This window comes from Phyllobates terribilis, unplaced genomic scaffold (assembly GCF_046119375.1).
Source record: "Phyllobates terribilis strain yellow unplaced genomic scaffold, ASM4611937v1 Scaffold_3__8_contigs__length_932513732, whole genome shotgun sequence".
In the NCBI taxonomy this organism is placed as follows: Eukaryota; Metazoa; Chordata; class Amphibia; order Anura; family Dendrobatidae; genus Phyllobates; species Phyllobates terribilis.
Window position 1 is genome coordinate 685,373,467 of NW_027362763.1, and position 15,254 is coordinate 685,388,720.

At 47.9% G+C, this 15,254-nt stretch overlaps 1 protein-coding gene and 1 long non-coding RNA gene across 4 annotated transcripts in view; one reads left to right on the forward strand and one right to left on the reverse strand.

Moving 5' to 3' along the window:
- Positions 1-15,254, reverse strand: part of ENAH (ENAH actin regulator) — a 58,336-nt gene that overhangs the window by 18,659 nt on the left and 24,423 nt on the right. The window contains exons 2-6 of one of the 3 annotated variants that reach the window (XM_073671871.1): positions 14,458-14,623; positions 12,722-12,911; positions 5,840-5,924; positions 2,174-2,520; positions 477-1,271 (exon numbers count right to left, since the gene is read on the reverse strand). In XM_073671871.1, coding sequence (XP_073527972.1) covers positions 477-1,271; positions 2,174-2,520; positions 5,840-5,924; positions 12,722-12,911; positions 14,458-14,623 — 1,583 coding nt within the window. The remainder of the gene's footprint in view (positions 1-476; positions 1,272-2,173; positions 2,521-5,839; positions 5,925-12,721; positions 12,912-14,457; positions 14,624-15,254) is intronic. The other 2 variants (XM_073671872.1, XM_073671874.1) reach the window with 2 other exon arrangements.
- Positions 3,527-10,943, forward strand: LOC141257382 (uncharacterized). Its single transcript, XR_012318056.1, has 3 exons — positions 3,527-4,063; positions 6,153-6,273; positions 10,685-10,943. It is a non-coding gene; the product is annotated as an uncharacterized lncRNA (long non-coding RNA).

The window sequence follows — 15,254 nt, forward strand, 5'->3', positions numbered from 1 at the left end:
AAAAAATGCTACCACTAGTTTAAGGCTGGCATGCGGCAGAAAAAAAAAAAAGAACAGCTGTCCACATGCGGCAGAGAAAGAGGAAAAGACGGCACATAAAAAAAAAATGTACCACTAGTTAAGGCTGACATGCGGCAGAAGAAAAAAAAGGCACGCCCCCGCATGGGGCAGGGAAAAAAAAGAGCACACCCCCGCATGGGGCAGGGAAAAAAAATGCTACCACTAGTTAAGGCTAGTTAAGACCTATGCCTACAGCCCTAATGCATGGTATAGGGTTGTTTGTTTTTTTTTTGTGCGCTGGGTGCTCTCCTGGTGCATGTGCTGAAAGGAGAACAAAACCAGAATTTCCGCAGATACCAAGAGCACGGCCCCCCACCCACCATCATGTGGAGACCCTAAACACAGACCTAGGTGGTCACTTTCCACTTATGCATGTCAAAGGTTAGTCAGTTATTTGCAGAGACGGAAAGCCTTACCCGGATGGGTCGCAGGGTCAATCGGCTGAGAGGTTGTGGTCAAGTCTGGCTGAGAAGCACAGGCGTCTCCCAGCACAGAGATTAAAGAGTTCTCAACAGAGGCAGGGGAAGCTGCAGGAGAAGGCAGAACACCAGGCTGGGATGAAGGTGCTGAGACAAGAGGAGCGCTTGGAGAAGGAGTAGTGGCATGAGATGAGGACAGAGAGAAAGGTGGAAACAATGGTAGAGGTGGAGCAGGAGGTGGAGCGGGAGGTGGTGCAGGGGTGCATGACATTTCATAGGGAGACGTATCAGCGAGACCATTGGGTGCGTTAGACAGGAGGGCGAGTTGAGATGCAGACACTAGGTGCACGGCCCTGGGGCCGGTAGCCTTGCCAGGAGGACTACTGATCATGACAGGTGGGGATGGAGGGAGAGGAGCAAAATTAGAAGCAGACCAGGAGATGGGCTTCACAGGAGGTGGAGGTGGTGGTGGTGCAGGGTTCACCGGTGAGGGAGGTCTGGCCACTTTATTGATAGGTCGGGGAACGGTTGCATAATGAGGGAGGACGGGATGGAAGGCGGACCCCAGAGATGTGGCGAAACGTGACGCCGAGTGACGGAGGGGAGGCGTCGGCGGCGTGGAGTTAATGGTCTGGGAGGTGACGATGACATAGTCAGCGGCGGAGTCTGTACATATAGAAGCTGGGACGGAGATGGCTTTAGCGTAAGAGATGGGGGATGATGAGTGAGGCCGACACGTAGAGTAATCTAGATGCTGAGTGTTATATAATGAATTGTCATAAGATGAGGAGTCTGGAGAGCGAATGTGATACAAAAGCAGCAACAGACAGGACAAAAAAAAAGGAGAGAGAGAAAAAAAAAGGAGCTAATGAAGCAACCAAACCAGCATTCAGAGGAAGAGTTTCAATGAGATCTACGGTTAGTACAAGAAGATTAGATAAAGGTTACTGCACAACAGAGAGATCACCCCCAATGTGACCGCTGGATCACCGCCACCCCCAACGTGACCGCTGGATCACCGCCACCCCCAACGTGACCGCTGGATCACCGCCACCCCCAACGTGACCACTGCATGACCACCAGCCCCAACGTGTACCACTGCATGACCACCAGCCCCAATGTGACCACTGGATGACCACCACCCCCAATGGGACCACTGGATGACTACCACCCTCAATGGGACCACTGGATGACTACCACCCTCAATGGGACCACTGGATGACTACCACCCCCAATGGGACCACTGGATGACTACCACCCCCAATGGGACCACTGGATGACTACTACCCCCAATGTGACCACTGGATGACTACTACCCCCAATGTGACCACTGGATAACTGATCTGCACATGTGCTCTCACCTCTCCCTTCTCGGCAGCGTGATGGAACTCGTTTGCCTCGTTGAAATGATGAAAATGGTCCCGATGGGACAACCCCTTTAACTTTGGTTTGGCACGTATCTTACGTGGTAGCCCTCCTCCTAATAAGACTGCTATCCCCAGTACACATTACAGGAAGGCCATCACTCCCCGCAATCACTAACCAACCCAGAAGCAGATCTGCAGACGCAAGGTCCGGCCTCTGGGATTGGACAGATGTGGTTGCATTAGACTGGGGTGACGTCTCTGTTGCTGCAGGACATATTGGTGCAGCTGAGTGAATGTTGGCGAGTACCTGAGTGGAGGATGCCTTACCCGTGGTGGACGCCCGCCTCTCGCGCTCCCACTTCTGGTGCTCCTTCTCCAGCTGCTCCTGTAACGTGGCCTCCTGTCGCTCCTGCTCCAGCCTCTCTTGTTCTTCGAGCTCACGCTCTAGTTGCTCCTGTCGTTCTCTCTCCTGCCGCTCGAGCTCTCGTTCCAGCTGCTCCTGCTCTAGACGCTCACGCTCCAGGCGTTCGCGCTCCAAGCGATCCCTCTCCAGTCTTTCCCTTTCCAATCTCTCCCTCTCCAGCCGCTCTCGCTCCATGCGTTCCCGCTCCATGCGCTCGCGCTCCAGACGTTCCCTTTCCTGCTCCTTCTGTCGTTGCTGCTCCTGCAGCTGCCTGGACGCGGTAAGAGAGAAGGCGTTATGGAGGGGGATAAAAGAAACCATGACGACCGGGTAAACGCTCCGCTCAGAGGACATTAATATTTAAGAAGAAAACCAATCAGCTTTCTTGCAGCGAACGAAAAACCGTGCTTGGCACAGAGATACAGGTAGTAACATCACCTCCATTACACTGGAACATTGTCCTCTTCCAGAAACACCGCCACCCCTGATCACAGGTTGTGCGCGGTATTGCAGCTCAGCACCATTTTCAATTCGGGCTCTGTCAGATATTACGACTACCAACGGGGAGTGGTGGCGATTTTTTCTGAAGGAAAGCAACTATGATTTTCTAATACTTGGACATCTGCTTTAACACTACAAAAAAAGAACAGTCTGACCAGCCATCGCCCCTCCGGCTGATCTTACAGGGCACCTTCAAAGACACGCATGTATTTGGGGCCAAAAATTGAGGCTAATGTTTATGTATGGAGACTGAATGGCCATACGACAGACTACGCACCCTTTAGCACTAGGCACGGCGGAAATCGTCAAAATCTATAGGTGCAAACAGCATCTACCACCTCAGGGCCGAACACACTGTACGTGAATCTTATTGGTTCTGCCGTCAAGAAAAACCCCATATACGACGACCAAAGTGACCGGCTGGTGTCTATAAATGTGCCCCATGTATAAAAAAACAGAAGCAAATGACCCTCCGGGGTTTTGTCAGGACTGAGCCGACGTGATCCTCGGATGCTCTCTCCTGCTAACTATGGATCTCGTGCCCCCCCTAAAGCCAAGTTTTCTGTATCCAGCCCCTGCTCGCCGTACTTACAGGAGAAAGCGATCCACGTTTGGTCCATTTCCACCTTGCAGTACTATATAACAACCATAGGGCTTCATGCCGACGCGCGTCCCGGTAACCCTTGTGTTGGGACGTTCATTGCCTTTTTATAAGCGTGTTTCGCCTTCACTGTGACTTCCTGACTATAAATAGTGCAAGCAAAGCTTACGGAGGAGGAGGGCAAGGCTGTGAGTCACCCCGATGCCATTCCCACTAGGGATTCATTACACGGCCGCCAAAGGGGAAGGAGGAGTACGATCCACACCAGCAACCTGCAGGACTCCGGCTGTTGGGGGACTCTAACTCCCAGCATGCCCTGACAAACGAAGCCCTAATCCTGGATATTACATCAGAAGGCATTATGCTGCTCGGCAGATTTTTTTGGAAGAAGGGATGCCCAACAAGCCGCAGGAGCTATAAATAATCCATTACAGAACGTGCCCCATAAATATCCTCATCTACAGACCATCTGCTGACTACACGTGTCGTAGAGCCGCAGATGACGGACGTGGTCTGACGCCGCGTTGTTTATGGATGCCATAATGAGAAGGAAACTGATGGAGGCGACAAAGGAATCCTAAAATAATTGTCCTAGTGTGACAGCAAATGGACGTCAATCATTACATGGTGACAGCCGTGGTCCCCGGGACTGTCTACAACATGTCAACAGCAAGAGTCTGAGTAATTAAACCACAATCGTTCACCCATCAAGGTAATCAGTAACTACCTGATTAAAGATCAACCCCATCAACATCCCGCAAACCCACCCGCCTGCTCAATAACCTACCTGCCCGTTTGACTGCTGGCCAAAATCCGCCCACCTGACTGCTCGCCAAGCCACCCGCCCATCTATCCAGCTGATCCATCTGCCTATCCACGCATCGACTGGTCGCAGACCCGCTCGCCTGTCCATTAACAGCTCACCAAACCATGCGTCCATAGACTACTCATCTATCCAACTGCTCGCCAATCCACCCATCCATCAGAATGCTCACCAACCCGCCCGCCCATCAGACTTCTTGCGAAAACTCGCCAAGATCAGACTGTTCGCCAACCCACCAACCAACCCATCAGACTGCTCGGCAACCCACCCGCTCATCTATCCGACTGATCGCTAGCCTGGCTACCCATCGACTGCTTGAAGACCACCCGCCTGTCTATTAAGTGCTCACCAAGCCATCAGTTCACCGACTACTCGCTCATCTATCCGACTGGGGGCCAACACAACAGCCCATCCGACTGGGGGCCAACACAACAGCCCATCCGACTGGGGGCCAACACAACAGCCCATCCGACTGGGGGCCAACACAACAGCCCATCCGACTGGGGGCCAACACAACAGCCCATCTGACTGATCGCTAGCCTGTCATTGACTGCTCACAAACCCGCCCGCCTGTCCGTTAACTGTTCATCAAACCACCGTCCATCCTTCTATCGGCTACTCTCATCTATCCCACTGCTTGCCAACGTGCCCCACCCATCCACTGCTCACCAACCCGCCCCCGCCCATCCATCGACGGCTCGCCAACTGTCCCACCCAACATTCATCTACATGCCAACTGATCAGTGTATCCACCCATTGACTGCTCACCAACCAGCCCCATCCATACAACTGACCGCCAACCCAACCGCCCCTTCGATCCATCAACTGCTCACAAACCCACTCGACCAGCTACCCATGAACTGCTTACTTACTGACCCACCCATCCATCCGTCAACTGGTCGCTAAATGACCCCTCCATCCATCAACTACTTGCTAACTGATCAGTCTATCCAACTATTCGCTAACCCACCCATCTCCTGTTCACTAAATCCATCCACCCTTTTACAAACACAACCTTCCATACATTAACAACCCACTAACCCAACCCCAACTACCAATCCGTGAAATAATCCAATCACCCCCAATTAAATCTTTCACTTCTACACCCAGCAAATATCCCCCCCTCAAAAAAAAAATGTATGATTCAAGGCAGAGATATACAAAATTGAGCCTTCAGATCAGTGACTGGTCCTACAACCTCCAGTCCCATGAGGAAGAAGGACAAGTCGTGAAAGTGGAACTGCAGCTGCCATGAATGAATTAGCAGATGTGGGTAATGTCTGCTGAGAGTTCCCTGGAAGACATCTAGGGCATACCCTGCGCATGATTGGGGAGGGGAAGGCGGCAACCTCTTGATAAAAATTCTCCCACTATTTGAGGTCTACAGCTCCTATACAGGTCTATGCATCTCCATGGTTACAGACTACAAACCTTGTGTAGTCCGATTTTGTGGTCATGTGTTACTCTACTGCCTCACAAGCAGAGAGTAGAAAAGAACCAAAAGTCAGACTAAGCTAGGTTTGTAGTCTGTAACTATGGAGACTAATAGGTCAGCATAGGAGCTGTACACGAGAATCAGAAGATTATTTTTTAGTTTATTTTCAAAGTTTCTTTGTTATAGCAATAAAACTGTTGTTAACGGGTGTATGAAAAAGCGTTTGGTACCTCCGCTGAATCTCCAGCTCCTCCTGCGACGGACCATTCTGTACTTGTTGGGGTATATGGGAATTCTGCCGGGACAACGTCGGACCTTAGAGAGAAAGAAAAATGACCAATAATTTAAAAAAAAAATTGAATAAATACAGATTCTACATGTCTGCTACCACCATAAGAGGAAAAAAGGCCCAAAAAGAGTAAAAGGCAGTAAATGTGCAAAATTATATATATATATATATATATATATATATATATATATATATATATATATATATTTTTTTTTTTACACAACTTTCATCTATTTCTTCTGTTTTATCCACAGACCAAAAGTACACGACTGCAGCGATCCTCATCGAGCCAAGATCGCCAATATGCCCGGCATTGCAATTCGTTACCCCTTAATACCTCGGCTTGCTGCCAGTGAACGCAACTACATCCAAAAGGTTTTAAAAAGAATTGTCCAGATCTTTTTTCTGCTGGTTTCCCAAATTACAGCAAATTGGCAGTGTTTTTAGAAAATCACTGCAAAAAAAGAAAAAAAAAAAAAATAGCTCCGTGTAATCCCACCCTGACACATTGCAACAAACTGTACCCCTGTAGGAGTTGCAGGTCTGTTGCTCAGCGCCAAAGTGAAGCTAACAAGGTTTTAAAAGGGTATTCTCATCTAAAAGTCATGGTGCAACACTGGGATCTTTGGCAGTGTAGGGAAGAAAAAAAATAAATAAATCAACGTACTGGACAGACCGAAATCAGTGGTGTGTCCGTCGTGGGGGTCCCGGAGATCAAACAAGCACTGATCACTTTCTAAAATGGGATTAGCCTTTTAAATGAGCACCAGCATCAGATATATGATCCCCCGTGTAATTACAGGCACCTGTGTACACTAATCCTACACATTAGATGGCCGCACCCTCTATGAGTGATAGGAGGGAGCTGTCCTGGTGGAAGCCCCCCTAACTGTAATAGTACCCAGGAAATCTATAGGTGACGCACAGCAGCAGGTGGCACATGGCTGGCTGCACCTGTCTCTGCATCCCCTAATACCAGGGGGTACAGGCACATAAAATCTACCGCACATCATCACACCGTATCCTTAATCACTAAAGGAGCCGGACCACGCATTTATTATCCAATGGACCCCAGTAAGAAACTGTGGACGTGGTGCGGAGGTAGAAGGAGTGCGGAGGTAGATGGGGTGAGGGAGCGGCTTGTACTTACAGGCGAATATGCGTGCATTATCTCGTTTATGGCAGCACAAGTACTTCCACATCCCCTCGCTGGTAGCGTCCGGAGCTGCCTCATGGCGTCCATCGGCGAGCAGATACAGGACCATCGTAGAAACTCTCCTTAGCAGGTCATGGTTCAAGCAGCAAAGGGCATTAATCTTCAGAAGCTCTGTCTGCTCAGGCTTGGCAGATCACGGTCCTGATGGCACAAGGCATCGTGAGACTTGTCATTACTCTCCTAAGCTTGGTGGTGGGTTATAGTCCAGGAGGCCGAGAGACGTTTTTTCAGACCAACTTCTCTAAACTTCAGCAGGTCATGGATAAAGTTCAAGACGAACCAGAAGCTTAGCCTGGCAACCACCTAGTTAAGCTCAGCAGGTCATGGTCCGATGGGCAGAGGGCATCAGTCTTCTGAAGCTCTTCCTTGCAGCTACTCTTCTAAGCTTGGTGGGTTTTAGTCCAAGTGGCATAGATCAGTCGTCTCCAGACAATCCAAATCGCACTCACTCCACTAAACTTGGAAAGCTATTGTTTTAATGGCACAGGGCATTAACCTTCAGGGCATAATTCTGAGCAAGGCTCATAAGATCGTGGTCCGGATGGCACAGGGCATCAGTCTTCAGAGGCTCAGCCTTTCAACGACTCCAAGCTTGGTGGACCATATTTTAGGTGGCACAGAGCAGTCTTCAGAGGCTCCCACTTGCACCCACTTCCCAAAGCTCACCAGATCATGGTCCAGATGGCACAAGGCATAAATCTGGGCAAGGCTCAGAAGATCGTAGACCGGATGGCACAGGCTATCAGTCTGCAAAGGATCAGCCTTGAAATCACTTCTAAGCTTGGTTGATTATAGTCCAGGTGGCACAGAGCAGTCTTCAGAGGCTCCCAATCCCTAAAGCTCACCAGATTATGTGCTGGATGTATCTTCAGAAGCTCAGACTTGCACCCATCTCCCACTGCTCAGCAGGTAATAAAGTAACAGGTTATCATTCTTCCGAGTTTCAGCCTTGTGGCACAAGTGAACACCTCAGCAAGTCCTGGCCTGGGAGTGCTGGGTATGGGGGTCCTCGGAGCCTCGCCTGGCACCTGCTACTTGTTTACCCCGCGGTGAGACTGCCTGAAGTCAGATTGCAGTTTGCATTTCCCTGAATCTCCTGAATAATTGATGCTTCTACATCCATAATCCTAATAGCGTTCTACCTCCTCCTCCTCCAAAAGCATAATGTAAGCGTGGGGCTGTCAGAGAAGAGGGGAAGCGCTGCAGCTCATTACCAAGCATTACGGCAAGTTGGCCATTATCGATTCATTAACCTCTAGCTGGAAGCACTTGTGTCCTTCAGACGGAGCCATTACTATTACAGATACATGGAGGAGCAAGAAGCCTGGGACACCGGTGAGAGGTCCAAAAGAGAGGACGCAGGAGATCGATACTAAAAATAAGACTATGCATTATGGATCCGGAATAAAATATCACGTACAGTAAAATACAATGCACCGTCTGATAGTCTGGCACAATGATCTGGAAGCTAGAACCAAAAAAGCCAATAAAAAGCTTTCCCATTATCATCAAACCCAATAGTATCGGACCACTTCTCCAGCTGTACGATTGCTACCCCTCGATCTCGAACCATGGCGACTTGATGGGTGAACGCTCTGTAGGAAGATCGATCTTGTACAAGCCTAGATAGGTTCATCAGGGTCTTCTCCACCGTTATCTTGATTGTATCAAGCCATGAGGTTACTGGTCTTCCTCTTCACCTTTGTTCCGTTCATTCTTCCAACCATGATGTCCTTCTCCAGTGACTGCCCTCTTCGTATGACCATGATGTCCCTCTCCAGTGATTGCCCTCTTCGTATGACCATTATGTTCTTCTCCAGTGACTGCCCTCTTCGTATGACCATTATGTCCTTCTCCAGTGATTGCCCTCTTCGTATGACCATGATGTCCCTCTCCAGCGATTGCCCTCTTCGTATGACCATGATGTCCTTCTCCAGTGACTGCCCTCTTCGTATGACCATGATGTCCTTCTCCAGTGATTGCCCTCTTCGTATGACCATGATGTCCTTCTCCAGTGATTACCCTCTTCGTATGAGCAGGATGTCCTTCTCCAGTGATTGCCCTCTTCGTATGACCATGATGTCCTTCTCCAGTGATTACCCTCTTCGTATGACCAGGATGTCCTTCTCCAGTGACTGCCCTCTTCGTATAACCAGGATGTCCTTCTCCAGTGATTGCCTTCTTCATATGACCATGATGTCTACTTTGGACACCTCATGTGAAGAGCGCAATCACTGCCAATCACTGGAGAAGGACAAGTCATGGCTTGGTGATCGTTGCTTCCAGTGACATGTCTTGCTTGATTTGTTCCAAAATTGATTTGTTGTTGGTAATGGTAACATCCTTCTCCATCACCACCCCTGTCCACAGATTGCATCTGGTACTGCAATACGGGAAAGTAATGCCAGAGAACCTACGGAGAGATGTTGTGCTGTTTTTGGAAGTTTTTGAAGGAAAGCGGCTGGGTGAGAGCTGGGCTCATATTAGGAGGTAATTTCCTCCAACAGATGACCCAATTGTCGCCAAGTCGCTTTGATAATCTGGTATTCACAACCCAAACAGAATTGTGCGAAAGTGTCCGTGCCAATAGAAACAAGTAACAGAATGTGCCGACATCTATCCTTGCAGCCCTCTAAGGATAGATGCATTTGGGCAATAATTTTACCTCCCTGACAAATTTGCTGCAATATCACTTTGCCTTAGGGTGCATTCACATGGCCTGTGCGGTGGCCAAAATGTCCGACCAGACCGAGTGCCTCCAGATCTGAAATACCAGCATCATACCCCTATATTTTTTTAATTCAGGCCCCCTCATGGTCAGGTCAGCACATTGTAGTAAATATGGCCTTGTGCATGTAGCCTTACATACGGATTTTGCTTTGGACTTAGAGGCAGATTTGCTGTAGATCTAAACTTTGCAATTGAAAAGGCAGGGGTAGATTTTGCAGATACCCCTCAGGAAACATGGACGGCGTGCAGATTTTGCAGCCGTCAGGGATGCAAAACTACAGCCCAATTGAATCCATCCTTACAGATTGTCATCTCTGTAACGGCCCATGTCTAATTCCTAAGACAGTCATTTGCTTACAACCCCCCAACTTTGAGACCCTCAACTATCCCCCCCCCCCCAAAAAAAGGGGGTGGGGTGGGACAAAAAAAAGGGGGAAGGGGGTGGGGGTCCCACCCTTCCCACCCTCAGCTCTTTCTAAAACTTCCATGGACTACAGTAAATAGGTCTGAGAGCAAAAGCAGCCACCACTCCAATGAGCTGGATGGAGACGACGATGGCTGGAATCAAAAAATGACCAATCGACTGATAGGCGAGAGTCTCAGAGGTTGCACCTGTCTAGGTGACTTATAAAATCCTAAACATCTGAAACCCCCTGAAAAGTTTTCCGCATGCACCATATGTCCTGGAGAAGAATCTGTGCACTATAAATGACAGCACAATCCCAATCAGCTGCTACTAAAGCCAACGAAGAGAGGTTGTGTATTAAAGCTGGTGAGGGATCACAGGACAGGGAAGAATCATCATTTACATTAATGCCTCCTTATCTATTATCTTTCTAGGCACCGGTTCATTTCCGAGATTCCTCAGAGCTGGAAAATACACAAGAAAAGGGCTACAATAATGGATAACAGGCCTGAAGAACCTCAGGAAAGTCTAAAAGTTCCACTTATTTGGTCTTTGGGGGAAAAAAAAAAGGCATTTAAGACGAGGGCATGACAAAGTTAAAATTGTTTTATTATTGGTCTTTATTAGAGATGTATTAAAGAGTCATTAAAAACAGACTAAACTGGGACAATGAAACTTCAGTCAGTTCCATAATTGGCCACAGGAGGGCAGTATATGAATGGAGATTGCAATTTTTCACAGCTCGCTGCCAAAAAAACACAAAACACAGTAATTGCAAAAATAAACAACTAAAACATTGCATCGCTACCGATTCCTCCTCATCTTGTCCTTAAATCCCCTCTCTGTATAATCTGGGGAGAAGCGGCGTCCGCCGCTGCTCTTGTATTTCACTGGTTACAGCCCGGTGCCAATCGAGGCTCCCTCCATCTCTGCGGTGGGATTACATCAGCATGGCTTGGGGAAGATTAGACTACAAGACGTACAAGAATTAAGATTCTTCCCGGATCTGGGAGCAGAGGACAGGTCCGGTCAGGCATTACCAGACAACGTGCCGAACGTTCTGAGCTTACGGCTGGGAATGGAAATGAATCCGCTCTGCCGTGTTTGATGGACGCTGACGGACATTAAATAGTTTTGCTCACCGTCATTCGCGCCTCTGGGATGCATGAGAGATGCACAATTACATCCAGAGGTGAAGGAAAATCTGCAACACAGATTCCAACCACCGTCCTATACCGGCTCCTCCGCGGTTCTCCGCTTTTCCCTTTTGCATGAGACCCTGATTTGGAGATTATCCCTTGCTTCCAATACACATTCGATAGATGTTGGCTGTGTAGGAGGCTTAAAGCTGGGTGAGGAACAGCCAAACTCTGCTACAAACGGTGAGGATATGGAAAACAGTCTCTTGTCACAGGTTATACACCATGGTAAGACACAAGGTAGTTATAGTGTATCAGCCAGGGCTCTCCCAGAAAAACTATTTCAAAGCAGACCGGAGTTTGGTTCAAGCTCTTAAGAAGAAGAAATGGGCAACATTGAGGACCATAGACAAAGTGGTCAATCAAGACAACACTGCAGCAGATGAAAGACAATCGGAAGATGCCCAGCAGTGCCATCAGCTCAGAACTGGAAGCCACTAGAGGGATCAGCTACACCATCTACAGTTTGGAGAAGTCTGGACAGAAGTGGTCTTCATGGAAGAACTATACCCAAAAACCCCAGAACTTCCACATGGAACAAGGCCAAGTGCGAAAATATAGGAACTGAGGTGCAGAAAAATGGCAGCAGGAGCTAATGATTGACTGAAGAGTCACAATGTGAAATATTTGGCTGCAAGAGAAGCAGTCAGTTCCCGAAGGTCTGGAGAGCGGAGCAATGAGAGTCTCCGAACAGAAGTGAAGCAGGGTGGAGGGTCCTACATGTTTGACTGCATTTCAGCAAAAAGAGCCGGGGACTTAGTCAGGAGTCCACAATGCTGAGAAATACAGGCAGACAGACTGATTAGCTGGATGTTGGGGGTCGTTGACCAGCTGCAGAATAAATTTAGAGCCAATGTCATTAGGAATGAGGAGTCCTGGAAGTGATGATCCAGCCCCACAAAGTCCTGATCTCATCATCATCCCATCTGTCGGGGATCACATGATGGATCTGCACAAGCCTCATACACAGATCATCTGGGGTCAGGTCTCCAAGATGTTTGGAACAATCTTCTGCCGAGATCCTTCAAAAACATTGTGTGCAAGTGTTCCAAGAAGAATTAATAGGGGGTTGTCCACTACCGACACTACCACTTATTAAATGAAAGTCACTTTGTATATAAAAAAAAAAAAAAAAAAAACACACACAACAACAACCCACCATGTACCTTCCTCCTGTACCAGCACCGTTCCAAAGGCTAGTCAAACATACATGGCTGGAATCATACAGCAAAGACCCCATATCCAGAACACAATGAATATAAGGACACTGACCTCTCTGCTCGCCGGACTCCTGTGAATTCAGCACTTCGAGGGCATGCATCATGGCACTTGCAAACACATTGGCATCTTCTTTGCTCCCAAAATTGAGCCCGTAAACCTGTCTGGCATCCCGCCATTGGTGGAAGGTCTGTGTTGCCTGGTTGTATTTCAGCCCCTTGGGAATGGCACAGTTGATGACCACCTGCAATGGACAGAGGAAAGGGAAAAAAATAAGGGGTTAACGAAAAGCCACAGTAAAAAGCAGCTCAGAGGTAAGATGCCACCCGGCATGCAGACGAGGCTGGTAAAGAGGCATGTCTATGCTGCAGGGAGGTTGGCGCTATCTGTACACCTCACCTTCCCCCCCTGGCACACCTTACGGAGACCACCGCGTACTACAGACATAACTGATACATTTATCAAACTGTAGCTGAAGGTTTCATTTTTTTTTCTGGTTTAAAGCAACATGGGGAAAATGTGTAAGAACTGAGAAAGTATTAAATAGATGGAAAACTTTTTTGGATAGAACAGGAAGACCCCTTTAAAATGGATTCCTTCTGCCCAAAACCAGGAGAAGCAGAAACTGACTGCACTAATGGCTCCGAGCATAATACACTAAGGAAAGCTGCAGCGTCTCAGAGAGAACAATGTATAGCAAGGACTATGGAGGTGGCATAACATGAGTGCAGCTCTGGAGTATAATACAGGAGGTAACTCAGGATCAGTAATGTAATGTATGTACACAGTGACTGCACCAGCAGAATAGTGAGTGCAGCTCTGGAGTATAATACAGGATGTAACTCAGGATCAGTAATGTAATGTATGTACACAGTGACTGCACCAGCAGAATAGTGAGTGCAGCTCTGGAGTATAATACAGGATGTAACTCAGGATCAGTAATGTATGTACACAGTGACTGCACCAGTAGAATAGTGAGTGCAGCTCTGGATCAGTACGGGATAAGTAATTTACGAAGTAGGTGCTGCAAGGAAAATGGCAATATTATCGAAGCAAAAAAGCAATGACTTCTCATATTATTGCGGCTGTCCATGATGATAAAACCTCAATATCTGCACAAGATATAAAATGCAGATAAATATTCAATACTTTTTAATGACTGTCTTTGTCCTTTTAAGACCAAGCAGAATGTGGAGCTGGCCGGTCTCTCCTGCTCCCCCACATTGCTGCTGTGTACGTTCCTCCCTGCGCTGTACAACCTTGAACCTACCTTGACCACGTTACTCTCACAGCTGAAAAAACACAACACAATCACGTCTGCACGCTTCACAGACGCCTCTGTGCCGATAAAGATGCCTCGGCCTACGGGAAACATGTGGGGAGTCTTGTGCATGCAGGCTGGTCTGATATCATACTCTAAAATGTGGCAACCTCAGGAGGTCAGGTGCCCACTTGTAACAGTAACGTCTACGTTCCTCTATATCCTCCATATACAGAGTGTGCACCCGGGGATGCTCGGTGGGAATGCAGGACTTTACACCTGCAGCGCTAAGATACCTGGAGTCTAGTTATCCCTCTTAGATACCACGTTCAATGCCGACAGTAGCATATTTGTGTTGAGACAGAAGGAGGACTCCTATCACCCCCCATGGCCTCCCCACATACATGATATTTGTATCATGGACTCTGATGAATATAAAGTGTTTATTACATTGATAATGGGAACAATAGTAAAAAAATATAAACAAACATAATACAAATATTAATAAAAAATGATAATCCCCTCTTACCTGGTGATCCTGAATTTTCCTGCCCACCACCCGGAAGGTGTTGTTTCCTGTGTGGTGGTAGATATGCACTCGGCTAAATCCTGTCGACCCTCCTGCCGGGACCCATTTCTTGTTGGCATCGTCATAAACCATGACAGCCGCCCGTGCTTGGCAGATGCTCTGCTCGCTGCAAGGATATAAAACGGTCTATATTTAGTTTAATGAAATTTTTTTTTTCTCATTTCTATTCGAGCAGCTGATTCCGAACCAATTTTTCACATAATTAATAATCTAACACAGTGATTAGCGAGCGGTAATATATGTCAGCCAATGTTCGGTATCGCAATATCCCGAGATCTGCGTAAAGCGCCGTGCGATACATAACCGCTGCGTAATTAGAAAACTAAATAAGTGATATGTACGGGCAACTGTGAGTTTACACCATAAGTCAGTGAGCTCCTTAGTAACCTCGTATTGTGACCACTCCAAAAGGGGGTACAAACTAAGATACATACAGACGTTATCTACTCCCCCCTTCAAAATAGAGGGGATACCCAGATTACCGGTATAGCAGGCAATGTCCGCCATCACTAGGGAAGAACTTGCTTTGCATGCGTTTATATAGCGCTCATTAAAGAGCACAGATCCTCCAGCAGCCACAGGTTGGTTTTGTAGCCAGTTGGTCATATGTTGGAGTTCAGCTGTGAAGCCACGAAGTGTGGCATGTGACCAATGAGGCCAGTAACTGGTTGAGGTGATCAGGTGCCAATATGGCTGGCAACATGTTGTATTTGGCCCAGGCTAAACCTAGGGGGATA